Raw genomic sequence first — 25,695 nt, 5'->3', positions numbered from 1 at the left:
GGTACTACGCAGCTGTTGATAAGATAAGATTAGATAGTGGTTCTGCCCCACATGGATGGAGACGCGTCGCGTCCCGGCTAGATTTAACGATTCAATCAATGAGCCGCGTGTTTTCCTCAGCGCATTAGAACTAAGACCCTCCGTGAGGTTGAGCTGAGGTAGACAGAGTAAGAAAAATGGCGTCTCGAGCAGCGCCGCGAGAAACTTCTACTACAAAAAGGCTGCTGGGCACCGACATAGAAAACTACGATATCGAAGACCCCTTCGCCGACTCTGGTGACGAAGCGCCGAAAAATGCGGGACCGCCGGCGAAGAGACCTAAGAATACGACGAGTCTGGGTATTGATGAGGCGGTAGATGTGAACAAGAAACCTAGAGCACCGCTTGTGAAGTTGGACGAGACTAGGTTCGTCCGCTGGACACGATCGATCACCGGGTGACCATCGTAGTCGTACTCACCCGGCGCAGATTACTGTCAGAGAAGGGCATACCACGACTACGACGAAAGGCGCGCGATTTAAGATTCAAGGGCAAAGGACACGAAGTACGGAACATCATTATCGATTCCACTACCTACATCTAGATGCCGCGCGGGCACACACACATACACCCACTACACTACTCCCACAAAAGCGAACAATCGCTAACCACACCGCGTGCCCTTTCTAGTTCTCCGACGCGGCGCGGCTCCTCTCCTTCTACCAGCTGTGGTTCGACGACCTGTTTCCGAAGGCCAGCTTCCTCGACGCCGCGAGCATGGCCGAGAAGGTGGGGCACAAGAAGTACATGCAGACGATGCGCCGGGAGTGGATCGGCGAGGGCAAGCCGAAGCCGCTCGCCGACGAGTTCGCGGAGATCTTCGGCGACGTGCCGCCCGAGGGCGACGGCCAGGGCCAGGCGGAGCGCGCGCCCGCGCTGTTCCCCGCCCGCATCGCGCCCATGTTCCAGAACCAGGGCCGGGGCGCGCCGCGCACGCCGCCCCCGCAGCCGACAGACGACGACGCCGGCGTCCCGGGTGACGATGCCGAAGACCTGTACGACGCGACGCCGCGGGCCCGCGGCCCGCCGGCGGCGAAGAGCGGGAACGGCGCCTCGCTGTTTGGGAGCGGCGCCGCCGGAGGAGGAGTGCCGGACGACGACGAAGACGACCTCGACGCGTTGATGGCCGAGGAGGAAGCGCTGCGTGCGCGGCCAAACCCGAACCAGAACTCGAAGTCCCTGTTCGGCGACGGCGACCGCGGAGGGCCGCAGGAGGAGGATGATCTGGACGCGCTGATGGCGGAGGCGGAGCGAGATATGCAGATCGAGCCGGCGGGCCGCGGGTCCGATGTGGTGGCCAAACCGGCGTCGACTGCTGCGGCTGGTGGTGGTGATGGGGGCGACGACCTAGATGCCCTGATGGCGGAAGTGGAGGCCGAGCCACAGGATCAGGGGAAGGCGGCTCGAGATAGCGTGAGTTCGGGGCCGCCAAAGGATCCCCATGATGTGGTGGATGCGGACGCTGAGGAGGCTATGGCGGAGATGGAGGGTTTGTGGTGAGAAGCGGTTCTGGGAACCGAGGTGGAAGAGGAGCGTAATCCTGCTGCGAATGAGAATGAATGTAATGTCTATGTGCATGCTGAGGGCATTGCAGAAGAATTTGGGCCTTGGTGCATTTCCTGGTAGACGCCTTGAAAATGGGCCGCTGGCGAGTTGTGGCGATAAGGCGATACTCAGGTTGCGTTGAATCAGTGGCATGCCTGACAGGTTTGGGTATGAATACTGGCTCTCCCCCTATTGCGTACGAAATGAAGCGATTCAATACCATACTACACTGAATGTTTACCTACCTATCTAGGTAGGTATTATCTAGCACATACACACTCTGCAGCATTTAGCATGGGGGAAAAGGGACAGAGAACAGGAGACCCTGGATGAATACCTCTACATAATAAAACGGGCTACATTCTCTCTTATGTAAACAACAGATCTGTATGCATGTACTGGGATGTGTTGGGTAATCTCTATCCAGGTTATCTAAGCAACCCTTGCTCTATCGATAAAGGCAGGGTAGCCTTTGATAGGCTGGCTCTGTGCTGAGCTTCACATCCCACCTTGCCCAAGACCATTTCCCCCAGTTACTGACCGCAGGCTGAAATCGAATACCTCAACCCCAACCTTGCCGCACCAGTGTTGTCCCACAGATGTCTGATACAGACTCTATCAGCTCTTTGGGCCCAACCCCACGGCAGAGCATGGCATCTCCAGACTTGGCCGAAGCTGTGCAGAAGCTTCGAATATCCAATGTTCGAGACGACTTTGTCATCGACGACATCCTCTTCCAACAGGGGCCCCGCAAGCGATTCAAGCAGGACCCAACCGCCCTCAAAGCCGAACTTGAACGCAAGTTCCTGACGCCTCCTACTACTTTCTCCACCGAATGGCTTAACAAGCTGCAGCAGCGATGGGAATCCACCGTAGATCTCACCGAGATATTTCGCCTCGCGCCTACGCAGACCCGTACCGTCACACGCTTCCAGCGCCAGGGTCTTGAGGGCAGGGTATCGGGCTACAAGAATGTCACTGTGCCTGCGAATAGCGCCACCGCCAAGAATTCTACCTCTCTGATGCGCAAGCCTGGTGACCGTACCGACTTCGTACGCGGCGCAGCAGGCTTCTTTCCCTTTGCCCCGGGCGGTCTGGACAGCGTTGAGGCTACAGCTGCGCTAGAAGATCAGATGTTGCACTCCGAGCCTACTACCACCCAAAGCAAGCTAGAACGTGTCATCAAACTCGGCGCCGAAGGTGGGCTTCTCGCAGTTGCGCCTGGCCTCGAGAGAGGCATCGACTTCAGCAAGAAGAAGTCCAAGGCAAACCAGAAGGAAGCGAGGGCGATCGAGGCAGAACTTAACCAAGAGCCCGACCAGGCACCCGAGCATGAGGATGCTGACGGCCATGGGGAGGCTGAAAATTCTGAGGGGGCCGAGGAGGGGGAGCTAAACGGCGAGGAGGGAAGCGAAGATATCGACACGCTATTACCCGTCGAATTTCCCACTCTAGTGACTAGCGGTAATCTTACTAAATCTAGCGCGCGAAAGGCAGGTCGAGAATGGGCCCACATGGTCGATATCAACAGAGACATCACCAACTTCAGAGAGCTCGTGCCCGATATGGCCCGAGAATGGCCTTTCGAGCTGGACACTTTCCAGAAGGAGGCCATCTATCATCTCGAAAGTGGCGATTCCGTCTTTGTTGCCGCTCATACGTCGGCCGGCAAGACGGTCGTAGCGGAGTACGCCATCGCATTGGCTGCGAGGCACATGACCAAGGCCATATACACGTCCCCTATTAAAGCCCTGAGCAACCAGAAATTCCGCGATTTTCGCCAGACCTTTGACGAGGTAGGCATCTTGACTGGCGACGTACAGATAAACCCGGAAGCCAGTTGTCTCATCATGACCACCGAGATTCTGAGGAGTATGCTGTATAGAGGTGCCGATCTCATTCGGGACGTAGAATTCGTCATATTCGACGAGGTCCACTACGTCAACGATTTCGAGCGCGGCGTCGTCTGGGAGGAGGTCATCATCATGCTTCCGGAACACGTCTCGCTTATCTTGCTCTCTGCTACTGTCCCCAATACGTACGAATTCGCCTCCTGGGTTGGTAGGACCAAGAAGAAGGATATATACGTCATCTCGACACCCAAGAGACCCGTCCCCCTGGAGCATTATTTGTGGGCCGGTAAGGACATCTACAAGATTGTAGACCACCAGAAGAAGTTCATCGAGAAGGGTTGGAAAGAGGCAGACCAAGCCATGCGCGGGAAGGACAAGGTGCTCCCGGCCCCGGCCGTGAGAGGCGGTGGCAATCAGCGTGGAAACCAACGTGGCAACCAGAGAGGAGGAGGCCCTCAACGTGGAGGCGGTCAGCAACGCGGTGGTCCGCGAGGTGGCGGCCAGCAGAGGGGAAGAGGAGGAGGAGGAGGAGGGCCTCCGCGAGCTAGTCACGCACCGGGCCACATGGGTCGCGCCGGTCGGCCAGGTGGCTTCACATCGGTAAACCAAGACAAGAATCTCTGGGTTCACTTGGTACAGTACTTGAAAAAGTCCAATCTCCTGCCGGCTTGCATCTTTGTCTTCTCCAAGAAGAGGTGCGAGGAGAATGCGGATGCCTTAAGCAACCAGGATTTCTGCACGGCCCAGGAAAAGAGCCACATTCATATGATAATCCAGAAGTCGATCGCGCGCCTACGGCCCGAGGACCGAGTCCTACCACAAATCGTTCGTCTACGAGAGCTGCTGAGCCGAGGCATCGCCGTGCATCATGGTGGTCTCTTGCCTATTGTCAAGGAAATGGTCGAGATCCTGTTCGCTCGGACCTTGGTCAAGGTCCTCTTCGCGACTGAAACCTTTGCCATGGGTCTGAACCTGCCTACTCGAACTGTCGTATTTTCTGGCTACCGAAAGCACGACGGCCATTCATTCCGAAACCTCCTTCCGGGCGAATACACCCAGATGGCTGGCAGAGCTGGCCGTCGTGGTCTCGATCCCGTAGGATCGGTCATTATCGTGCCTCCTGGCGGTGGGGACGAAGCGCCGCCCGTGGTTGATCTTCAGAAGATGATACTGGACCCGCCTAGTAAGCTGCGGTCGCAGTTCCGATTGACCTATAACATGATCCTGAACCTGCTCAGAGTTGAGGCCCTGAAAATAGAGGAGATGATTAAGCGTAGCTTCTCTGAACACGCCACGCAGCAACTACTTCCAGAGCACGAGAAAGCCGTCAAGCTATCCGAGGCCGACTTGGCCAAGGTGAGAAGGGAGACGTGTAAACTCTGCGACGAGAATCTGGACAAGTGCCACCAGGCGGCGATGAATTACAAGCAATTAACACAGGACTTATACAAGGGCCTATTGACAATACCAATCGGCAAGAAGCTGTTTACGCAGAACCGACTGATCGTTTGGAACAAGGACGGCGTGCGGACGCCGGGAATCCTCCTGGCTAACGGCGCGAGCAGCAAGACGTCGGGCGGTCAGCCTACGGTTCACGTATTCGAGATCAAGACCGACCGCGAGACTCGAAACTCGACCGATATTCTACCCTTTATCGGTCTATTTCGCTCCTTTTTCACTCCCCTTCCCCGTCACAAGAAGGCATATCACAAGGCCGTCCACGTGCCGCTCAGCGACATTGAATGCCTCACAGCGAAAATCACTACCGGCATCGTGCCGGATTTCTTCGAGTTTGGCGAGCCGCGCGCGCGAGCCAAGGACAAGATATTTTCAGTTTGTAAGACCTGGGAGTCTGATATCTGGGATGAGGTTAGCTTTAGCAAGATCAGAAACTTGCCGCTACAGGAGATTATCGAGAAGCGGCGAAAAGAGGAGGCTATGATCAAGGAACACGCTACGATGTACTGTCGTGACTTCTTGAAACACGTAAGTCGCTATGTTTCTTCCTAATCAACCCGACCGATTGTCTTACTGAAAACTCTTTTTGGGCATCTAGTTTGCCATGTGCCACGATCAATGGGTCATCAAGGAGCAGATTTCGTCGCTCCGTGAAGCGCTCGCCGACCAAAATCTTCAGCTGCTACCCGACTATGAGCAACGCATCCAGGTGCTTAAGGACCTTTCTTTCATCGACGAGGAAACGCGAATTCAGCTCAAGGGCAAGGTGGCGTGCGAGATCCACTCGGCGGACGAGCTCGTGCTTACGGAGCTTATCCTTGACAACGTGCTGGCGGAGTACGAGCCGGCGGAGATCGCGGCGCTGCTGTCGGCGTTCGTGTTCCAGGAAAAGACGGAGACGGTGCCGAAGCTGACGGGGCGGCTGGAGCGGGGGATGAAGACGATCGTGGATATCAGCGAGAAGGTGAACGAGGTGCAGACGGAGCGGCAAGTGATCCAGGGGGCGGAGGACGGGAGCGACTTCGCGTCGCGGCCGCGGTTCGGGCTGATGGAGGTGGTGTACGAGTGGGCGCGGGGGATGAGCTTCAAGAACATCACCGACCTGACGGACGTGCTGGAGGGGACGATCGTGCGGACGATCACGCGGCTCGACGAGACGTGCCGCGAGGTGAAGAACGCGGCGCGCATCATCGGTGACCCGGACCTGTACCAGAAGATGCAGGCGGCCCAGGAGATGATCAAGCGCGACATCACGGCGGTGGCGAGCCTATACATGTAGGCGGGACGCCTTGCGGCAGGGGGGGAGGGAAGCTGTCTACCTCCTCCCTGCTGAGGTGGGGAATCCGTGTCGTCGGCTGAGCGAAAAGCGCCGTGCGTATTACGGCGGTACGATTCTAGAGGAGGAGACGATAATACCCGTCGGTGCTACTATAGAGATACCTATCGAGGCGTTGTCAGGACAAAATCGAGGAGAGAGATTTTGCTACTTAGTAAATACTATCCTTCAAATGGTTTCCTCATTTCAGCCACGCTCGTGGGTATACGTGCTGGTATGCTTTGTGATCCCGGGACCCTGGTGATGGAGGATTAGAGGAGATAGGTCTCGTGTAAGTGCTTAGGCATCGCATGGTCACTTCAAATTCAACCCCTTTCTACCCCCCACCCCCTTTCCCTTCTTCTCCTGCTTTAGGCCGGTTAGTGTGGGTGGCCGTTATTACGGCTATCTTATTAGTATCGTCGCCAGATTCGTCGATTTAACGTCTGTTGCGTAAAACGTAGATGCCTCTTGCGGTATGTAGGCTTATAAGGGCCGGTTCAATTGCTACGTGATAACGTCGGCTATATGACGTGATAAAACCTCCATAACGGAGCGTGACGGCGCAGGAGAATAGCACGATGATGCCTACGATGGGCGCGTTGGCCATTTCACTGACGCGATAGGGAAATGGCGGTCACAGGCACTAAAGTCCATATTCTCCTTTCCGCTGCCGCAAGGGAACTTGCAATACTTTCGTATGCTTCTGGTTAAGCTACATGCCATTTGATGTGGAGGCTGCCGTGTCGACTGGGCTACCTTTGAGCAAAGGTGACGTCTCTTCGAGGCATCGATTACTATACCACCCCGCCTGCCCTGTTACTATCACTTAGCATCTTGCGCCGTGTAATAATGGGGTATGCTTAGAGTAGTCTTAATTTAGTCAATACTTCTCTAGGTTCCCGAGGTCCTCAACCCCTCTGCTTCTTATCAAGAACGCCCGTTATTTTACGGATTAAAAGTATTAGGTGTCCTTATACCTTCGTGCTTAGCTATCCAATCCTGACCGTGCCTTATCTTTTAGTAGGTCGCCGGCCGGGGATTAAGCCGTATTATCTCGTACGATTCCTAAATACCTCACGTACGACGATATTATGCCTGTTTCATGGACATGTGTCTCTGTATCGAAAGCTGGTCGAAATCATGCATCTTCCTCCTGTATTCCTGAAGAGTGCGGCTTTCCGTTTCTGGACTGACCTGCCGGATCGGCTGAGAATTTCGCAAGCGTACCGGTACCGCCGTTGGCTTTGCATGTGGGTGACGCTTCCTCATATGGTTTCTCAGACTCTTTTCGGTCGGAAACCCGACATCGTTGTATGAACACTCTACTTCATAGCACCGAAGCCCTGTGGTATGGCGAATTTCGTGGTCCCGAAGTAATCTTTGGGTCGAAAAGCCCACGTATGCGCGATCACACCCAGACTTTTGGCAAACGAAGGCTGTTGGGGCATACTCGGCTTGGAAATTGACCAAGTCCTGCTGGGGGACCGACAAAAGAGAGCGTTGCTTAAGGAGATGCTGCCCAAGACGGTGATAGTTCTCAGTACTTCTCCGGAATATATCGGCGGTGTTGTTTATCACTTATTGACCTTGTCAGTTGCTGTCGATGTTAGTTGCAAGGCTGAGTGCTGTACCTGTTGATGTTTTCTCATCCTCACGTAGCTGGATGAAATAGGCAATGAATCCTTGAACTTCACGGACTGAATCAAGTAAGCGCAATCGGGGCTCTAGCTTTTTCACCTCGTCGATTCCGTGGTAGTAGGGTTGGTGCTCCAATGCCGCAATCCTTTGGCAAAGAGCGTTGAGCTGCCGTATCAATGGATCCCTGCCATCGGAGATGGGGTTACCCAGCATCCCCACGTACTCCAGCACATGATGTACCCAATTCTCGGTAGCATATGGTAAGAGGCCATGAATGCCGGAGGCAACCTTCGGTAAAGAAATCGGATCCTGCTCGGGCCCAGTCAGGAGGTCGAGTCCCTGTTTCAACTGAGAAACACATGCGTATGCGATTGAGTGTTGTGACTCGGTGGGGTTTATGAACGGCAGATTATTATTGCCGTGCTCGAGCAAAAACCTGTATGCACTTAGTTATAGCTCCAGACATTTCTTATGAAACTCACTTAGGTACAGTTGAGTGGACGAAGGTCAGAGAATCTTCCAGTCCATCCTCTATTAGAGGTTTGCAAATATCAGTCGCGTCTGGGAAGGGTTTCGTATCCTTGTCGAGAACATCACAACCAAAATGGAGAGCCATGGAGAGCCGGATCTGGTGCTTTCGCAGCGCATGCCGCCCCTTTTGATACAAGAGCCATGAGAACACTCTGCCTATTTTTGAGACATCTTCAGGTAAGCATCGGCTGCACATATTACTGAGAATTTTAGAGTATCTATTACACTTTAGTTAACACCTTGTAAGTGACAGAATAGGGTCAGTTACTCACGCTTCTGCCAAATCTTTCGGCAGGCTGTCAACTCGGAAATGAAGGTCTTGGGTGCTGGTCGCCATATATAGGAGGTCTAGGATAAGACGGACCCATAGAAACATCCCTGGCATAGGTAATAATATCAGTTAGTCTCCGCTCTTATGATCTAGGGATTTCAGAGACGGCTCGACCTTCTGCTTTCTCCATTATGTCCCTCTTCAATTTTCGAAGCTCTGCTTTCTCAATTATTCCACCGTGCGTCCCATTGAGGTCTTCGAGTGAACCATCAACCATCATAGCTATGTCTTGCTGGACTAAAGCTTTCTCGTCCGTGATGCATAATTTCGGCTGCTTGGACAATGATGACGCTATGCTGGGGACTTCCTGACTTATAAGCAAGATCTTGCAACCCTGAGCCGATTTCGTCAGCTGTATGAGATCCTTGATCAAGCTTCTGTGCTCCGACGAGGGAATCTCGTCTATTCCATCCACAACTAGGCGGACGTCATCAAAACGCTGTAGTAGCCGTGGTAGGAGTTCCTTAAGTACACTTATTGTAGGCTTTTGTCCCTTGCTAATATACTCGGAGTAGAGGAAGGGGACAAAGTCGTCGTCCATCTCGACGATTTGAGAGCATATTGTCCGGAAGATATGGGTCGTGACGTTTGATGATGGAGTGTAAAAGTCGCAAAAGAAGAATGCTACCCGATGGTGACGATTAGATCGAAGATAGTTGATTACTCGGGCGCTTAGGACGGATTTTCCTATGCGCATTATTAGTTATCTAGTCGGCTCGCGTCCTAGCGAAGCGTAAGTGAGATAAGGTACGAGAACGAAATACCTGATCCAGGCTTCCCTTGCAACCACAAGACCGCGTTTCCGCTACAGTATATAGCGACATTGGTCAGCGCCTGTACTAGTGAATAGTGCTTTGAGAAGGGAACCAGAACTGCTCGAAAGCTAACTCACCGGCCGCGCTGTAGCCAGGACCTAAGCCTCGAAGACTTGTCAATCCATCCTGATGTGTCCGTGCAACAGCGACTAGCCAACCAGTCTAGCTTCAGTTCTTGGACATTATCGCCCGCTTCAAGCCAGTTCAACAGTCCCCGATATTGCTCAGCCTGCCATTGCTTCTCTCGGCATTCGGATTCTTTAAGACTCCTCTGTCTCGACTCAGCCATTTGCATGATATTCAATGATACGGCTTCTCTGTCAATCAAGTCGCTGTTATGCTTTATACTCTCAAGCAAGCTACCGAACCGGGCATCAAACCGGCCCCATAGGGACGAAAAACACATTTTCCATTCTATAGGAAAGGATAGTTAGTTAGGCCCATGACTTGTTCGTTTCTTCTGAAGCAAGGATCTCGCACCTGGCTTCCGTATCATCGAGTAAGCTCGCCTATGGAACTCGATAATGTCTTCAAACAAGAATGCAACCAACTGTTGAAAGTCCCGATGCTCGGGGAAGGCACCGGCATATCGGGAGAAGCGCGGCATGTGAGCGCCAATATTTCCGTACGCCATCAAGACTTTGTCCAAAGCATGTGTGTATTCATGCACACCCTGTTTGCCACGATTATTTGTGAATGACCACAGTGTGGTTTCGTAGGTCAGTTCTTCTTACCTGGATAATAAGCTTGACGGGCGCCTGTAATGATTTTCAGCGCTATTACTTGGAATGGGAGGCGCGACCAGGCCAAACGTACCCAGATCCAAGGGAGATATGGTGTTCCGTTACATGCTACCTCTACAGCTTGGGAATAGCGGTATATCGCGTCCACGAATGGTGTAAGGCGTTGCAGGTTTCTCAGGCGCTGCTTCGCAGCAAGTTCGTGCTCAACGTCCTGGATAGCCGTCTTCACGTCGTCTAACCTGACTGTTCTTTCGATGCTTTGGGCATCCTCGATGGAGATCTCATCGCGAAAGCGTTTGCATGCTCTTTGTATAATCTGTTCGGCCATATTCGAAATTGGAATAAGCTGGTGACTGTGAAGCAATGTGACGCCGGAGGGTTTGCCTTGATACGAATAATGACTGAAATAAATAGTCAACGAGGCTCTGAGGCTGTGGTTATGCAGACTCGCAAAGCCACATCAGGGATGCTACCCTTTTACGGGCCACCTATAGAGGCCCAAACCTGTCTATATGAGGGAAAACCCGATTTTTGATAGGTGAACCCCAAGGGTAGAAGGGGCGTCATTAACATAAATGATAGCCCGAATATGCCTCTCTCTCATACATTTGAGGACAGTCAGCCTTCCAAGCCACTGTAAGCCTCAGCCTCCGTAGGCATCTTTGTACTGGTTTGCGTCGCATCCGAAAATTGTGATCGGCTTGCCCAGTCGAAAGCTAGATATCAAATTCTCGTCAGATGACCTCGCTGAACTCGTGACCATCCTCTATAATACTGTCTGCGGTCTTTTCTTCTTTTTTAATCGCACCGCCCCTGTGCTGTGTGGCAGAACCCGGTGTACCGCGCCCTTTTTCTTTGAGGGTCACCCTCCGACACGTTGTAGGCATATGGCGAGCAATATCGCTACCACTACTGCTATTGTTACTAGTATTCATCTCTCCGATGGAAGAAACAGCCAGTTGGTTTCCCTCAACGCGGGCGACACCCGCCAAAAGGCAGACGAGTGAGGAAAATGATCTTGATAATGAACAGCGAAAACGATCACGGCAGTCTTCATGGCCACCAAAACACTCACACGAAAGCAAAAATGGGATATATACAGAATTTTCATCGGAGTCGACACCCACCGTTTCCGTCGATACGTCTGGTACATTAGGGGCGAAGGAAGACCTGGTGTGCTTTGGAATGGTAAATGGCAATACCCATAGGCTGAGGTGTGTCAACCGTGTGCTGACCGTCAGCAAGATATGCTTCGAGCCCGTGGCGGCAGAACCGATTCAACCTCATGGTGTCGTCGCTGTACAAAATGGTGTCTCTGGCAGCCTACTATCTCATGATTCTATGGTTCCATTGGCAACTCTCACGACACGAGATGCCAAAATCTTGAAACTTTTTCGTCAGGAGTCTATCGAGATGGAGATCCGATTGATCCCAGGCTATTCAACCTCGAAAACGACCGGTCGGAGAGGCACGATCGCGGCGGTGACCTTATACGGGTGCGAATATTTGGGGGAACCCTTGCAAGAGGCTCTACAACAGCTGGTTCTATATCTCCAGGATCCCATATACGCGACCCGGGATAATCTATACTGGAATCCTCAGCGGTTTTATAACCCGCCTGGGCAACGAACGACAGTGTTTCGGCGCATGATGGACATTCCTCCCGGTAGACAAGAGCAAGTGTCTCCGGTAGATTATCTCGCGGGATTTTGCTCGGAGGTCTCTTTAGCTGAGACCCAAGGATCCCCGTTTCTATTGACCCCCCTGCTGAGGTGAGTGCATCGGGTAGGTTATCACGAATACCGCAAGTCTAATCGGCACCCTAGTCACCAGAAGCAAGCCCTGACTTTTATGATCAACCGAGAGCGAGGATGGACCATCCAACCTGCTGGCGTAGACGTGTGGTCACTACAATGTGACCAGTATGGTCCGCCCACGTAAGCGTAGGCAGAATAGAAATCACCTATCCTCATTCTGACATGCTGCAATAGTTATGTTAACAACATCGACGGACAGTCGTATCCCGATCCGCCGCCTAGATTCACGGGGGGGATATTAGCCGACGGCATGGGATTTGGAAAGTCACTCAGCATGATTGCGCTAATCGCCCATGACAAGGTGCCCGCAACGGGCCAACTGCCGGACGCAGCCTATCTTAACACTTATCCTGTCTCGACACGAACTAACATCATAGTAGTCCCGTCAGCCTGTCAGAAGCTCCCCTTCCCGCCTTCTCATGATACCCTGCTAATGTATCGTAGTAATACAAACTTGGAAAGAGGAGTTGACTAAGTAACTATACCCTAGCATTGCTTGACCGTCAGATTGTTAACCCTACAGGCATCTCTCAAATAGAAGATTCTCATGGCGCTGTCACCACAAGACAACTAAAGTTGTGGATTCGACTGACCTCGCATCTGTGGACATTGTACTAGTGTCCTATCAGACCTTGGCTAGGGAATGGAGAACTGAGACAGCCAGCATCATACTCGCACACCGTTGGCACCGGGTCATTCTAGATGAGGGTATGTGAGGGGCTGTTCCTTTTTCTAACGTTGCTAACTGTCTAACATTCGGTAGCGCATCTAATAAAGAACCCTTCGCGGGTTACTGCCAAGGCTGCGTTTGCCCTGAAAGCTGACCGACGATGGGCCGTCTCCGGGACACCAATACATAATCGCCTATCCGAGCTAAGTAGTCTTTTGCGATTTGTCGGTGCCTTTCCTTATTCCGAAAAGAGAGTTTTCGACGAACACATAACGCACCTCTGGGGTTCGGACAAACACCAGCAGGCAGTTGGTCGACTCAAGCGCCTACTCAGCTTCGTGATGCTTCGCAGATTTCAGAATGACTTGGATTTACCGTCCCGAACCAACCTCAAGCTATTTCTAGACTTCGACGATTATGAGAGGGCCACCTACAACATTGCCAAGGAACGAGCGATCAGGTGTATCGATGATATCTCGACATCAGATAACTCAAGAGAAAGTTACAATAATGCCCTCCAGAAAATCCACTCACTGCGCGTCATATGTAACCTTGGGGATTCTGTAACCCAGGAATCCCAGAACTCACTGCCACCATGGAATTTCTCGGAGGGAGTCGCCTGGGACGAAACATCTGCCTGGAAATTTCTCGAAGCATTGCCCTCTTTGGGGATCCCCATTACGTGTACTAACTGTGCTGCCTCTATCGAGACTTCGTTTGACGTCACTAGTGAAGTCGTATCTGTTTACCTGACCAGGTGTCTCCGAATTTGGTGCTCCTTATGTTACAGGGACTCATTACCTGCTACTGGCCTTAATCTCTGCGCTTGCACTTCAGCTTGTCCTTCAGTTAAGGTTACACTCAAGAGCACCCCTAGAAGATCATCTAACGAAATTACAACCCCGGGAATTGGTAGGTTTCCCACAAAGATCCGGAAATTGGTTGACGACTTGCGACAACAAGCTGGTGATGTAAAAAGGTGAAGCCCCCGTTAGCTTCGATAGGCAGAGACTAAACATAGCTAGCATCGTATTCTCCTCTTCGCTAGAAACCTTAGATCTCATCCACAGCGCGCTCAAACAGGCAGGGATAACTTGTGTTCAGGTTGACGGCCGGCTAAAATCCAAGGAACGAAATCTTGTTTTTAACGAGTTCAGAAGCCGGGAGATCATTAACGTGTTGCTTCTCTCCTTTCAGTGCGGTGCGGTCGGGTAAGGATAACCTCTATTGTGGTGGGAATATAGAGCTGCTAACGGAGAAATGCAAGACTGACCTTAACTGCTGCTTCGCGCGTGTATCTAATGGAGCCACAATGGAACCCCTCCATTGAGGAGCAGGCCCTCGCTCGAGTTTACCGAATTGGCCAAACTCGAGATGTCACCACCATTCGATTCATCATGAATAACTCGATAGAAAAGGTTCGGCAACTCACCACCCTCGCTATCACCTGGCAACTAATAGCTTTGATCCCAGTATGTGCTAGAAGTTCAAGACAAGAAGATTAACATGATCTCTGCCGCCCTCTCCGCTATGGGAGGGTCGTCTCGAGGACTCGCTGGACAGCGACTCAGAGTAAGTGATGACTTTATCATGCTAACGACGTTTTCCATGTACGAGCTTACCGAGAGATAGGAACTGCGAGACCTACTTGAGTAGCAGTGCGACATCATGGAGAAAGGTTTACGGACGGTTGGCCTCCCAACTCATTGATAACTCCTTCATGGCGTGCGTTCACTTTTGCTCCATGATGCGCGGATAGCTAGAGTAGGCGTATTCCAGTTAGCTTTCAGTCATTAGGATCATGTTACGTAGCTAGCGAGAGCTAAGCTTAGGTTAATAGGTTGTTCGCAAGGAAAGCAATGGAATAAGGGTAAGAAGGTATATATTAACTAACTAGAAAAGAAGGAAAGCTATTAGAGAGTATGGAGCGATTTATAAGTATATATAATAGTACTTAGCTAGCTTAAGTAAGCTAAGTAGTTCCTACTAGGGGTATATGCCTACGTAATATACCCCTTAGTTAAGCTTACGATAGTAAGGTTAACTATAGTCCTTTACTTACGATAGTAGCCTAAGGGGTTATTCCTTAGTTTCGCTATGCTTCGTTAAGGTTAATCGATTACTAGGTACCTTATCTCGGGCTTCCTTATATTCCTTTATCCGTATATATTCCGGTTTATTACTAGTAGTATTTTCTCCTAAATTATATACTCTTCGCATTCCCTACTTAATACTCTATAGTTTATTATAAATAAAAATAATTACTCGTATAATTATTCGTATAATTACTCGCTTTCGATTAAGCGGTAATTAGTTATATAGGTAATATAATAATAGTAATAGTAATAACTCTAATATTAATACTAGGATTTAATCTCCTTTGTTATTATCGCGCGCGTTTACGCGCGTTACTTATATTAACCGATTCTATCGTTTCTCTTACGAAGGCGATTAAGTATAAATATATCTCGGATTTCTCGCTCTCGAATTAAGCGTGCCTCTCTCTTTTCCTTTCTTCCCTAGGTTATTTATTATAGGTATATATACCTAACTATAATTAAGTAATTTTATTAATTACGCGATCGTAAATTAATATAACTAATAAAGCTTCGTTAATTTATTATCGTAAGGTAAGTTTACTTCTTTTATAATCTACGTAAAGCGTAGCTCGCGTATTATACGAATCGTAATATACTTTTATTAAGCGACCGTAGGATAATATCTTAACCTATCGCGGTAAGGGTTATTATTTATAATTAATATATTATTCTTAATATTAAAGTATCCTAAGACGATAAAGCGACCGTTAATTACTTTATATTAATAAATAAGGGGTTATTCGAAATAATCCGTTTATTACTTACTCGTTATCTACCGGTAATAATATAGTACCGTAATTAACGATTTTTTAATATATCCGATACTTAAGAGCTTCGTAAGATAATATTAACGCTTTAAGGTACCGTAGCTTCGTTAAAGTAAAGGATACTCGGCCTTTCCGCCGCGAGTACTTAGCCTCTTACCTTCCGTATACGTACGGGAGGTAACGTTAGAACTTCGGCCGGTAATTAAGCCCGCCGCGGAAGGATACCCTTTACTTCCGGGTTCGGGGCCTTAGTTATCGCTTAGCTTCTTAAGGACCTTTTTATCGACGAAAGCGACGTCGATATAATTATACCTAGCGCCTTAGCGTAACGTACCTAAGCCTTAGTAACTCGCGCTTCTTAAGGTACCGTATCCCGAGCTATTAAGGTCTCTACCGACGAATCCTTTAAGGAAGAATCTTCCGAGGAAGACTTCCCTTCCTTATACGAAGGAGTAATCGAAAAAAGCGACCGCCCGGTTATATTAATTATTCGTAAGGTTTCCTCGCGTAAAACCTAAGCTTAAATTTACGTATATTAAGTTACGTTTTTTAATAATATCGCCGTTACTTACGTAACCTAAGCGACCGTTATTATTATTATATCGACCCGTAGTAATATCGTAAAACGAAAACGAGGATAAGAACGAAGCCGTAACGCTCCTTCGGTTCCCGGAGCTACTACCGCTCCCGCTACTTCCTCTAACCCGGCCGCTCCGGCGGTTCCGTTTAATACCCCCGTCGCTTCGGCCGCTTCCGCTTTTATTACCGTCGCCCTAGGAACTACTTCGGTTACCCGTAATCGAAAATACGGAGCTCGCCGTATAGTTCCTTACTTAAGCTACGTACGTAATACGGCTTAAAATAAATCTATTAAAAAGTACTTCGATTTTTTCTAAAGTATTAGCCGCTACTACCGCTACTTATCCGGCTACGCTTACGTATTTTTATAAGTATTCTTACCTCCGTACGTCGAGGTCTAAAACTAATATTATATAAGGCCGACGCTTTAATCCTACCGGCTACTTATTTTATCGTCGCCTATATCGAGTCCTCGGTTAATATATAAGCTTTATTTTACGTTAATTAATACTCGCTAACGCTACTTATAAGCCCTTAAGCTCGTTACGATAATAAAAAAGCTCCTAACCCTTTATTAAGATAAGGAGTAAATACCCGCGGTTCCCGAAACCGTAAAATCGCGACGAAGCGTAGCTAATTCCGGTTAGTTTACTTAGTTAAGCGTAAGTCCTTCGGCTACCGGATTATCGACCGTTCCTACCGTACCCGCCCTTAGCTTTATACCTACTAGCCCTTTTATTACTCTAACCGGCGTAAGTAACGCCTTCGCCGGTTTATCGACCGTAATACCTAACGTAGCCTCGTTCGCTATCGCTTCCGAATAAGAGTTAGATATAAAGATAAAAGACGTTAAAAGAAGGAAAGGGAAAGAAGAGACTTCCGAAAACGAAGAATAATCTTCTAAGGAAGTAATATCTAAAATCGTTCGCGCCTTTGCGCTTATTTCTTTCGAATAATACTTATACGAAGTACTATACCGATAAACCGACCGCTTATACGAGGAAATTATTAAATATTAAAACGAATCCGCTAATACTCGTATCTTCCGCTAATCCGGCCTTACTTACTACTCCCGTAATTAAGTTCTTTATCTTAAGGCGGCCTTTCTATATTAGGATTTAAGAGTAATACGAGTTTAGTATTTAACGGTAAGGAAAGCTATCTTTATATAGCGGTAATACTTTATACTTATATATTAATTAGTTAAGGAAAGAATTTACGTACCGTTAATACTTACGGTAACTTTTTAAGTATTATTATAATTATTTTTCCGCGAGCGTCCTATAAATTAAGTAATACTTTAAAGTACTCGAACGATTAACGTAGTAAAGCTTTCGTAAGTCCGTTTATTAGCATTTAATTAATAAGGAGGTAAATTACTTCGAAGGTATCCTTTTAATACTCCTAGCGTAGCTATATATTCTATATATCTATATAACGTAGCCTAGTATTAATCCTTTTTTTCTCCCTTATTACTAGTCTTATCGTTTACTAGTTATCGCTATATACCTTCTAAGGTTCTCCTAGCTCTAGGGTAATATCCCTAAAGAAACGTTTAAAAGCTATCGTCTCCTTAATTATATACTTTAATACGAGTAATTTAGCTTTAATCGTCGATATCGATACTATATCCTAGCGAACGGCTCTCTATATAATCGGACCTTTAAATAAGGATATTACGTATCCCTAAGACGACTTTCTTAACTTAAAATCGTTTATAAACGAAGCGTTACTATTAATTAAAAGTACTTAAGCGCTATTATTCTTACCCCTATACCTTATGCTAAGGAAGTAAGTAGCATATAGGTATCTAATCGTTTAATTAATCGCTTTAAAGTACTAAGGTCCTAGATTAATTAGGAAATGGAATAGTTAGGACGCTACGAAAGCGACGTTTAGGCGTATTATAATTACGCTATAGAATAATAATCCTACTTTCTCCTGGTATTCCTTAACTTATTATTTTAAAGTAACGCCTATATACTTTACTAGCTCGGTAATTAGTAGTAATATTATCGGAAACTAATTATTATCCGCTAGTTTAAAGCGTTTAATAATCTTCTCGATATAAGCGTCGTATATTAAGGTTATAATTCGTACTTTACGATTACGTATTACCCTAATCTCTAAATATTACTTTACCGGTTTAAGTTCTTTCGTTTTATAGGTATCCTTTAACCCCTAAGCTATCTTTTAAGCCATCGCCTCTAAGCTTTTATAGTTTATAATTAATATATCGTTTACGTATATTAATACGAAGACTTCTCGTCCTTCTATATAGAATAAGTACGGCTCCTTTAGAGAGCTCTAAAGTCCTAGGCGGTTAAGGGTACTCTCGATCTCCTTAAACTAAAGTAAGGATAAATCTCTAAATCCGTATACTACTCTTATAACGAAGGCGTATTTTCCCTCTTCCTTAAACCCGTCTAATAACTCTATAGGTATAAGGTCGCTTTCCGGTCTTACTACGTTAAGGAACGCGTTTTTAATGTCATACTAATTAACTTCGAGGTCGAATTAAGCTACGATAGCTATTATTATACGGAACGATTTCGTTATTAACGTAGTTACGTAAGTACTCTCGAGTAACTCTTTAGGTTATAAATCTCCTCGCGTTATTAAGCGCGACTTATAGGTAATAAGGAAATTATTTTCGTCGAATTTATAATCGAAGATTTATATTAATAAAATTAGCTTTATTCTTATCCGTTCGCGATTAATAATACGTTATACTTTAATACGTAGGAAGGTCTTAATCTTAGATCTAGCGTTTTCTTTAAATCGCTTTCTTAATGAATACTTATCTAGGTCCTTTTATATCTTTAGCGGTTTAAGTAAATCGTTACGGTAAATTCTTATCTTATTAAGCGATACGCTTAATCGCTCGGCCTTCGTTTAATTAACGGCTATTACGAAAACTAAGTATAACGTAATATACTTATCGTAGCTCTTTACTTATTACCCTTTTAATTAATTAAGTTAAAAGGTTATTACGAAATCGAATTAGCGATTTCCTAGGAAGTTATTCCTAGCCGTTAGGTTATCCGATATTACGTAAACTCTAGTACTTAAGCTACTTATTACTTTATTCCTTTCCGGGCTTTCTTTTCTTTTCCTTTTATTATAACGGATAATAAGAGGATAAACCTTTCTCTTACGCTACTTACGCTAAGTAATTTACGGGAATAGGTTATATTACTCCTTTTCTTTGGAGGAAGTACGCGTTTCTTTAGTTAATTACTTTAAAGGCTATTTCCGAGTATCTATTCCGTCGGCGAAGTATATTCGCCGCTCCGGACTTTCGGTACTTTTACTAGTAGCCGTACCTAACTCTAGTTACTCTATACTCCTTATCGGAATACTCTTACTTCCCGTAATTTCCGCGGGTACGATTAAAGTAAGTCTTAGACTCGGAAGCCCGTAGGATATATCCGCTTCTTCGTTTAATTTCTCCTAGGTTTCCGCTTCGAGTTACTCTTATATCTCTTACTCGATTAATTCGAATAATTTTATTAACTCTTACGGTTACTCGTCTTTAGACCTAGCCGTTTCGTATTTTAAATTATCGGAATTTATCTTTAGTTCTTCTTCTAAAGGCTACCCCTTTCCCGAGCTAGGACCGGCGGACTAAGTCGTATCTAGATCCTCGTTACCCGAGGTAGGCTCGCTACTTCCGAGGGAAATTAACTCGCTACTTAACTCTCGATTAAATAATATAAGCGAATCCTATAGGTCTAATACTTCGATAATTAATTAAGTAACGTTATTACTTATACGTATCGAGAAATCTATTCGATTAATTTCTTTTCGTTCGAGTTACTAAGCTTTTAGCTTATTTATCTAGCTATAAAACGTTTCTTCGTTAAAAACCATATCCCTAGTTAGGATTACTTTACTTAGCCTAAGAACCTAAATTCGGTATAGGTTACTAGTATAATATCCTATTAAATATCCGATATAAGCTCGTAGGTTTACCTTAAATCCTCTCTTATTAAGGTTTTAAATACGTTTTCCTATTAAGGAATACGCGCGATATCCGTATATATAAATACCGTTCTAATCCGGTCGTAGGTCGCTCGTTAGTTCCCTTATTACCTCTAGAGTATACTATCTAAAGTACTACTTAAACTAGGTATTTAAAAGCTCGTAAGGTATACGAAGATTATAAGCTTAGCTAAGGCTAATATTAATTAAATATACCGCGGCTTTAACGGTTTCCGGCTATAGTTTCTTTAATAGCCCTGCTTTAATTTTTATCTTAATCGACTTAACGATAATAGTTTATCTAGCTCTCTCTTTCCTACCGGTTAGCTCCTTAGTATTAGCCGGCGGGAGTTCGAAATTAATGCCTTTTTTTACTACCTAGATCTTATATCTGGATATACCTTTAATACTTATTACTAAGCGTTCGTTATCGTAACGTATCTTATAAATTAAAAGTCGGAATTACTTCCGAACCTATCTTTTAAAGAATCGAAGAGTTCTTATTACTAGTAGACCTTACTTACTTTCTAGGGTCTTAACCTATAATATTCCGCTAAATTTATCCCTAATTACGATAAGCTATTTAAATCCGTCGTAACCTTCCGGGTAATTAAATAGATCCTAATATATCTTTTAAAAAAAACGTAGCGAGCGATATATTAATAAACGGCGCGAGATTATTCTCTTACCTATCGCTTAATTATAATATTCGCATTTAATTATAAGCATACCGTTAATCTTAACGTTCTAAGCGTTTTTAACGAAGGCTTTAAGCGCCTTAAGACTAAGATACCTTATTCGTTAGTACTAAAGTACCTCGGAGTCTTCTTTCGGTTTAATAATATCTTTCGATCTTTTCTATCGGACGTTTCTCTCCGGGAAATAAGGTATTATTACGATCGACGTTACGCTACGTGGAATGCTCGATAGTATTATAAATAATATTACGAATAAGACTTACGAATAAAAAGAGAATTACTTAAATTCGAAAAAGACTAGGTTAAAGCGTCGCTCTAGCTTCTTTACTATAGTACTTTTCTCGAGGGTTTCATTCCTTAAAGTATAATTTAAACCGTAAAACTAAATACCTATACTACGAAGTTTCGCCTTAAAGATAATATTAACGTAGAAATCTTTAATAAGTACGACGTCCTTAAGCTTTAGATTAAAGGTAGGTTTATTAAATTAATCTAAGATATACTTCTCGATAATCTTACGACCCGTATTAGTAATAAAAAAGCTCGTAATATTAGCCTCGACCGTTTATCCGTCTCTAGCGGAAACGAACGACCCCTTTATTAGAAGATTACGATTATTAATAAGGTAAATTACTCTATAGTTATCGAAGACGGTACTTTCCGATAATAGGTATCGAACTAGGTCTATAGTAAAATAAATCCTAATTTAGGTAGATAGGTATATAGTACGTAGGTCGATTATTATTACGTTAATATTAATTAGCTAGGTAGTAAAGTTATTTCTTCTTCCGTTTCCGGAGCGATTATTAGATGTATTATTTACGGGAACGTCCTACCCCTAGCGGTTAATTTAGTTTCGGAGCTTAACGTATTTAAGTAAGTCGTATCTAGCCTTAATTTTTCGTATAATGTTAGCCGGGATCGGCTTTAGGTTACGTATAAATTAACTAGTAACGGATTTCTATAGGATTCTATAAGAACGAGTTACCTATAAGTATGGTTTACCTCTAGACTTATAAAGGTATTTATAGCTCGTTACTTTTCCTTAGCCGCTATTATTACCTAATTTCGGTTCTAAAGTCGGTCCTTAATAAGTTATTACGAAAATTCTATAACCTAATTTACCTTTTTACTTATTCTCGGTAGCGAAAGCGCTAAATACGATGCCTAGTTACTTAAGGGTCTTTAGTTACTCGCTAAGTTTATTAGCTTTAATAAGAGCGATTAATACCCGTATAGCCTAGTCGATTACGATCTTAACCCTAACTACTTCGAGGAAATCCTTTATTCTTATAACGCCCTTAATCTCGTTAATATAATAAGCGCGAGCGCGAAGGAAGGTATATTACTATATAACGTAGAATTACTCGGGATTATAGGTACCTACCTTTACTTTTTAAAGTACCTTACGGTATTCTCGCTTAATAAGCGTCTTAGTAACGGCTTCGGTAGGAGTAATTTACTTACGGAAGATCTTTACGAAATTTTAAATAGTCGGGTTAAGGTCTAGGAACTATATCTTTATATTAACTACCTTAAGAAAACCTATAGAAATAAATACGAGAATCTAGCTATAAAGGACCTTATATTACTTACTAGTAGCTATAACCTAAGCCTCGATCGTTATCTACTAGGAAACGAACTTATTATACGTTACCGTTTATTATTCTCGAGTTCGTACCTTAAGCCTTAGTAGTTAATTTCCTCGGTCTTCGGTTAAAATCGACGCCTATTCGTAGATAGCTTTCTTATAGTTTTCTTTAAGGAGTTCGTTCTCTTAAGTAATATACTCCTTAAGAATACCTACCACGACTCGAGTAACGTTAAACTTAGCTCCATTTAGATTAACGTCTTTCTAAATACCGAACTAAATAGCTATCGACTTAAGCGTAAGGAACTAACGTAGTTACTTATCGTAAGCTTATAAGTAAACGTTAATAAGAATCTTATCCAAAGAGAATTCGGACGTATTAATCGTTATAGTAAAATAAATAAGCGATTATTTATTACTAGATATAAGAATAAAATACCGGTATAGAAATAAAAAAGGAATATAATCGTAAGATCTAAGAGATAGATAAATATATTACTTACTTACGCTAAAATAACCTAAATAATAATAGCTCCTTAGAAGTACCCCGGGCTTATAACTATTACGTAGCTAGCGAAAACTAAGCTTAGGTTAATAGGTTATTCGTAAGGAAAGTAATGAAATAAAGGTAAAAAGGTATATATTAACTAACTAGAAAAGAAGGAAAGCTACTAGAAAGTATAGAGCGATCTATAGGTACATATAGTAGTACTTAGCTAGCTTAGGTAAGCTAGGTGGTTCCCACTAGGGGTGCATGCCTACGTAACAGATCATAAATAACTACTATGCCATAGCGGAATGGTGGAACCTGGCTCATATATGTCAAGCGTTCTCAGATAAGACCTAATGCTGTCACGCAAAACGTAAACGCTTACGTTTCCCCCGTGGGCTTGACAGATATAAAATGGCTATGCTCAAAACGATGGAAACGCATAATGCAAGATGAGGGACTGCTAGGACAAATACGACAATAATAGATGAAGGTTTTGAGGTAATTAGATGTTTCGCCTGAGGGTTATCAACTGCATGACAAATCGCGACGGGCTTGTCATTATCCCAACATGAACGCGGAATACGCAGGCCTGCTTACAGAGACAGGGGTGGGCGTAAATCACGAATTTACCCAGAACTATAGCCTGAAGTTGATCTATTTATGTGAGATGAATGACGACGTTGGGGTTCCGTTGCCGGCTACCTACCCTCAGGTAGGTACTCTGCCGAGGGAGGTCAACGAGTAGACGCCTCCCGTCTGCCACCCCTTTGCTATCGACCGATTCAACCACGGAACGTCTCGAACCCGTAAAGGTGCCGTTCGCACCAAGTTCCCGAAAGATGTGATACCTAGATGGGCCTAGTATTTCCAGGGACACCTGCGAATGGTGGTCTGTCTGGGAGCTGAAAGAATGAGGTATTCAACCACGAACTGTCCGTAAATGTGCCGAGACTAACCCGGAGAGGCGAAATGCGGGCGACGTTGCGCCCCGTCTACGTGGGTCGCCAAGTTGCAGATATCCCCGGGGGGTTGTTGACTTCGATTCCCTAATTCGTAACCCCCGTGCGACCTTCCCCGGAGACAGGACTGCCGCAACACCATCGGCATGAATGGGGTATTAGTCTCCCATATCTAGTTTCGATATCGACCTAATACCTATATCGAACCTTGGAGGCATGCGTGCGTATACCAACCTATGGTTTCAAGCTCGCTAGATAGTTAGGCGTCAGAGTACTACCTGACTCCTACACCTATGGATAACGTGTACAGGGCTGGTTATACAGAGAGTCAAAGAAAATGCTGCTGTTACCGACGAGTAATGCCCCTGAATGGGAAGATGGGTGACTTGCTGCTTCATCGAGAGGCCCACTAGACCGGGTCATGATGTTCGCCCGCTTGACGAAGAGGGGGGTAATAGACAGTGACACCCTCAAATACCTAGAGCTTGTCATTATGCGCTATTCGCTCGTCTTAATATCGGGTCCTAGATATCTGGTCTCCTATTAATAGCGGAATCTGTGGGAACTGGTCTTGAGAAAATGCCGCTATCCACCGGGGGGGGGGCGACGGTAAATTGCAGGTATGTCGGTCCTATATTATATTCCGCCTGATATTAACTCGACAGGCATATATAATGTCTTCTCCGCTCCTATCGCGCGCTGATATCTACTTTCTTTCCGACCAGGCTACCATAAGTACGAGCTTCCCCTGTTGGTTGCCAAGGTTCTCACGCCCTACTTGTTCCCGATCGGTAGCCACCAGAGAACCGTACGCTCTCTTCAAGATGCTACTCTCCCTCCCTCTCCTCTTTGCCCCGGCTCTGGTCGCCGCTCACGGCGCTGTGACCAGCTACCAGATTGGCGGCAAGACGTATGAGGGCTACCAGGGCTTCTCCCCGGTGGCCGGCGCTCAGATCATCCAGAGACAGTGGCCCGACTACAACCCGATCATGACCGCCTCATCCGCCGCGATGACCTGCAACGGCGGTACTTCGGCACCTCTCTCGGCCGAAGTCGCGGCGGGCGAGAACGTGACCGCGATTTGGAAGCAGTGGACTCACCAGCAGGGCCCCGTTATGGTCTGGCTCTACGCCTGCGACGGCGAGTTCACCGCGTGCGATGGCAAGAGCAAGAAGTGGTTCAAGATCGACCAGATGGGCCTGTGGGGTAACGTCCTGAACAGCAACAACTGGGGCACCGCGCTGGTCTACAGAGACCTGAAGTGGTCGAGCAGGATCCCCAAGAGCCTCAAGCCGGGCAACTACCTCATCCGCCACGAACTGCTGGCCCTCCACCAGGCCAACACCCCGCAGTTCTACCCAGAATGCGCCCAGATCAAGGTCACCGGCTCCGGTACTGCCACTCCCGGCGCCAACTTCCTCGCCTCCATCCCTTCCTACGCGGCGCAATCCGATCCCGGCATCATGGTGAGTTTCAGGCTTCCCCCCTCTCTTTCCACGTCCGATTCTCGCTGGGAGCTAACTGGGGCCAGGTCGACATCTACCAGGGCAAGGCAACTTCGTACAGGCCTCCGGGACCTGATGTCTGGACCGGCTGAGTGCCAAAGAATTGAGGACTGAGGGACTAGAGAAAAGCCTTTTAGAGAGAGCGAAAGACCTCGCTACCGTTTTGGCATTTTGATGTGATAGTTGAATATCGCGTTGTTACATAGTCTAATATCAGATCCCTAAGGCTACTACCCCGATTTAAGAATATCGGTCCACCCCA

At 46.4% G+C, this 25,695-nt stretch overlaps 6 protein-coding genes across 6 annotated transcripts; 5 read left to right on the top strand and 1 right to left on the bottom strand.

Annotated features, from left to right (window-relative positions):
• Positions 1–176: 176 nt before the first annotated feature.
• GGS23DRAFT_613199 (Swi3-domain-containing protein) lies at positions 177–1,987 on the top strand (the record flags this gene model as incomplete). Its single annotated transcript, XM_051520553.1, has 3 exons — positions 177–406; positions 469–544; positions 670–1,987. 3 exons carry the CDS (start codon positions 177–179, stop codon positions 1,537–1,539), a joined length of 1,176 nt encoding a protein of 391 aa, XP_051369750.1. The 3' UTR covers positions 1,540–1,987.
• A 115-nt stretch (positions 1,988–2,102) lies between these two features.
• On the top strand, positions 2,103–6,552 carry GGS23DRAFT_578486 (antiviral helicase). Its single transcript, XM_051516994.1, has 2 exons — positions 2,103–5,423; positions 5,494–6,552. The coding sequence occupies exons 1-2, from the start codon at positions 2,184–2,186 to the stop codon at positions 6,172–6,174; spliced, it is 3,921 nt and encodes a 1,306-aa protein (XP_051369749.1). The 5' UTR covers positions 2,103–2,183; the 3' UTR covers positions 6,175–6,552.
• Positions 6,553–7,121: 569 nt separating this feature from the next.
• On the bottom strand, positions 7,122–10,906 carry GGS23DRAFT_205824 (uncharacterized protein). The gene is made up of 10 exons (XM_051511830.1): positions 10,345–10,906; positions 10,263–10,286; positions 10,009–10,201; positions 9,606–9,942; positions 9,478–9,518; positions 8,828–9,400; positions 8,655–8,760; positions 8,334–8,600; positions 7,845–8,287; positions 7,122–7,790 (listed from the first exon to the last, which is right to left on the bottom strand). The coding sequence occupies exons 1-10, from the start codon at positions 10,597–10,599 to the stop codon at positions 7,303–7,305; spliced, it is 2,727 nt and encodes a 908-aa protein (XP_051369748.1). The 5' UTR covers positions 10,600–10,906; the 3' UTR covers positions 7,122–7,302.
• GGS23DRAFT_205845 (uncharacterized protein) lies at positions 10,907–12,974 on the top strand. The gene is made up of 8 exons (XM_051511831.1): positions 10,907–11,459; positions 11,517–12,043; positions 12,098–12,208; positions 12,263–12,480; positions 12,533–12,563; positions 12,627–12,699; positions 12,753–12,796; positions 12,852–12,974. Exons 1-7 carry the CDS (start codon positions 11,214–11,216, stop codon positions 12,792–12,794), a joined length of 1,248 nt encoding a protein of 415 aa, XP_051369747.1. The 5' UTR covers positions 10,907–11,213; the 3' UTR covers positions 12,795–12,796; positions 12,852–12,974.
• GGS23DRAFT_205865 (P-loop containing nucleoside triphosphate hydrolase protein) lies at positions 12,692–14,900 on the top strand. Its single transcript, XM_051511832.1, has 7 exons — positions 12,692–12,796; positions 12,852–13,737; positions 13,784–13,969; positions 14,026–14,176; positions 14,232–14,330; positions 14,391–14,522; positions 14,599–14,900. The coding sequence occupies exons 2-6, from the start codon at positions 13,100–13,102 to the stop codon at positions 14,412–14,414; spliced, it is 1,098 nt and encodes a 365-aa protein (XP_051369746.1). The 5' UTR covers positions 12,692–12,796; positions 12,852–13,099; the 3' UTR covers positions 14,415–14,522; positions 14,599–14,900.
• A 9,462-nt stretch (positions 14,901–24,362) lies between these two features.
• GGS23DRAFT_205764 (glycoside hydrolase family 61 protein) lies at positions 24,363–25,546 on the top strand. The gene is made up of 3 exons (XM_051511829.1): positions 24,363–24,548; positions 24,654–25,394; positions 25,460–25,546. Exons 2-3 carry the CDS (start codon positions 24,753–24,755, stop codon positions 25,523–25,525), a joined length of 708 nt encoding a protein of 235 aa, XP_051369745.1. The 5' UTR covers positions 24,363–24,548; positions 24,654–24,752; the 3' UTR covers positions 25,526–25,546.
• The last annotated feature ends 149 nt before the right edge of the window (positions 25,547–25,695 follow it).

Source organism: Durotheca rogersii (genome assembly GCF_024521655.1).
Source record: "Durotheca rogersii strain YMJ 92031201 chromosome Unknown GGS23scaffold_20, whole genome shotgun sequence".
NCBI classification, from domain to species: Eukaryota; Fungi; Ascomycota; class Sordariomycetes; order Xylariales; family Xylariaceae; genus Durotheca; species Durotheca rogersii.
This window is presented reverse-complemented; position numbering and strand designations above follow the sequence as displayed.

Bases quoted from the DNA above. Each gene is read 5' to 3' on its own strand.
- GGS23DRAFT_578486 (XM_051516994.1), top strand. From the start codon at position 2,184: ATGTCTGATACAGACTCTATCAGCTCTTTGGGCCCAACCCCACGGCAG. The intron at 5,424-5,493 runs GTAAGTCGCTAT...TTGGGCATCTAG, and splicing joins GTCGTGACTTCTTGAAACAC to TTTGCCATGTGCCACGATCA.
- GGS23DRAFT_205824 (XM_051511830.1), bottom strand. From the start codon at position 10,599: ATGGCCGAACAGATTATACAAAGAGCATGCAAACGCTTTCGCGATGAG. The intron at 10,287-10,344 runs GTACGTTTGGCC...AAATCATTACAG, and splicing joins CATATCTCCCTTGGATCTGG to GCGCCCGTCAAGCTTATTAT. The intron at 9,401-9,477 runs GTATTTCGTTCT...TAATGCGCATAG, and splicing joins GCAAGGGAAGCCTGGATCAG to GAAAATCCGTCCTAAGCGCC.
- GGS23DRAFT_205845 (XM_051511831.1), top strand. From the start codon at position 11,214: ATGGAAGAAACAGCCAGTTGGTTTCCCTCAACGCGGGCGACACCCGCC. The intron at 11,460-11,516 runs GTAAATGGCAAT...ACCGTCAGCAAG, and splicing joins ACCTGGTGTGCTTTGGAATG to ATATGCTTCGAGCCCGTGGC. The intron at 12,564-12,626 runs GTAACTATACCC...TCTCTCAAATAG, and splicing joins TGGAAAGAGGAGTTGACTAA to AAGATTCTCATGGCGCTGTC.
- GGS23DRAFT_205865 (XM_051511832.1), top strand. From the start codon at position 13,100: ATGCTTCGCAGATTTCAGAATGACTTGGATTTACCGTCCCGAACCAAC. The intron at 13,738-13,783 runs GTGAAGCCCCCG...AAACATAGCTAG, and splicing joins CAAGCTGGTGATGTAAAAAG to CATCGTATTCTCCTCTTCGC. The intron at 14,331-14,390 runs GTAAGTGATGAC...ACCGAGAGATAG, and splicing joins TCGCTGGACAGCGACTCAGA to GAACTGCGAGACCTACTTGA.
- GGS23DRAFT_205764 (XM_051511829.1), top strand. From the start codon at position 24,753: ATGCTACTCTCCCTCCCTCTCCTCTTTGCCCCGGCTCTGGTCGCCGCT. The intron at 25,395-25,459 runs GTGAGTTTCAGG...AACTGGGGCCAG, and splicing joins AATCCGATCCCGGCATCATG to GTCGACATCTACCAGGGCAA.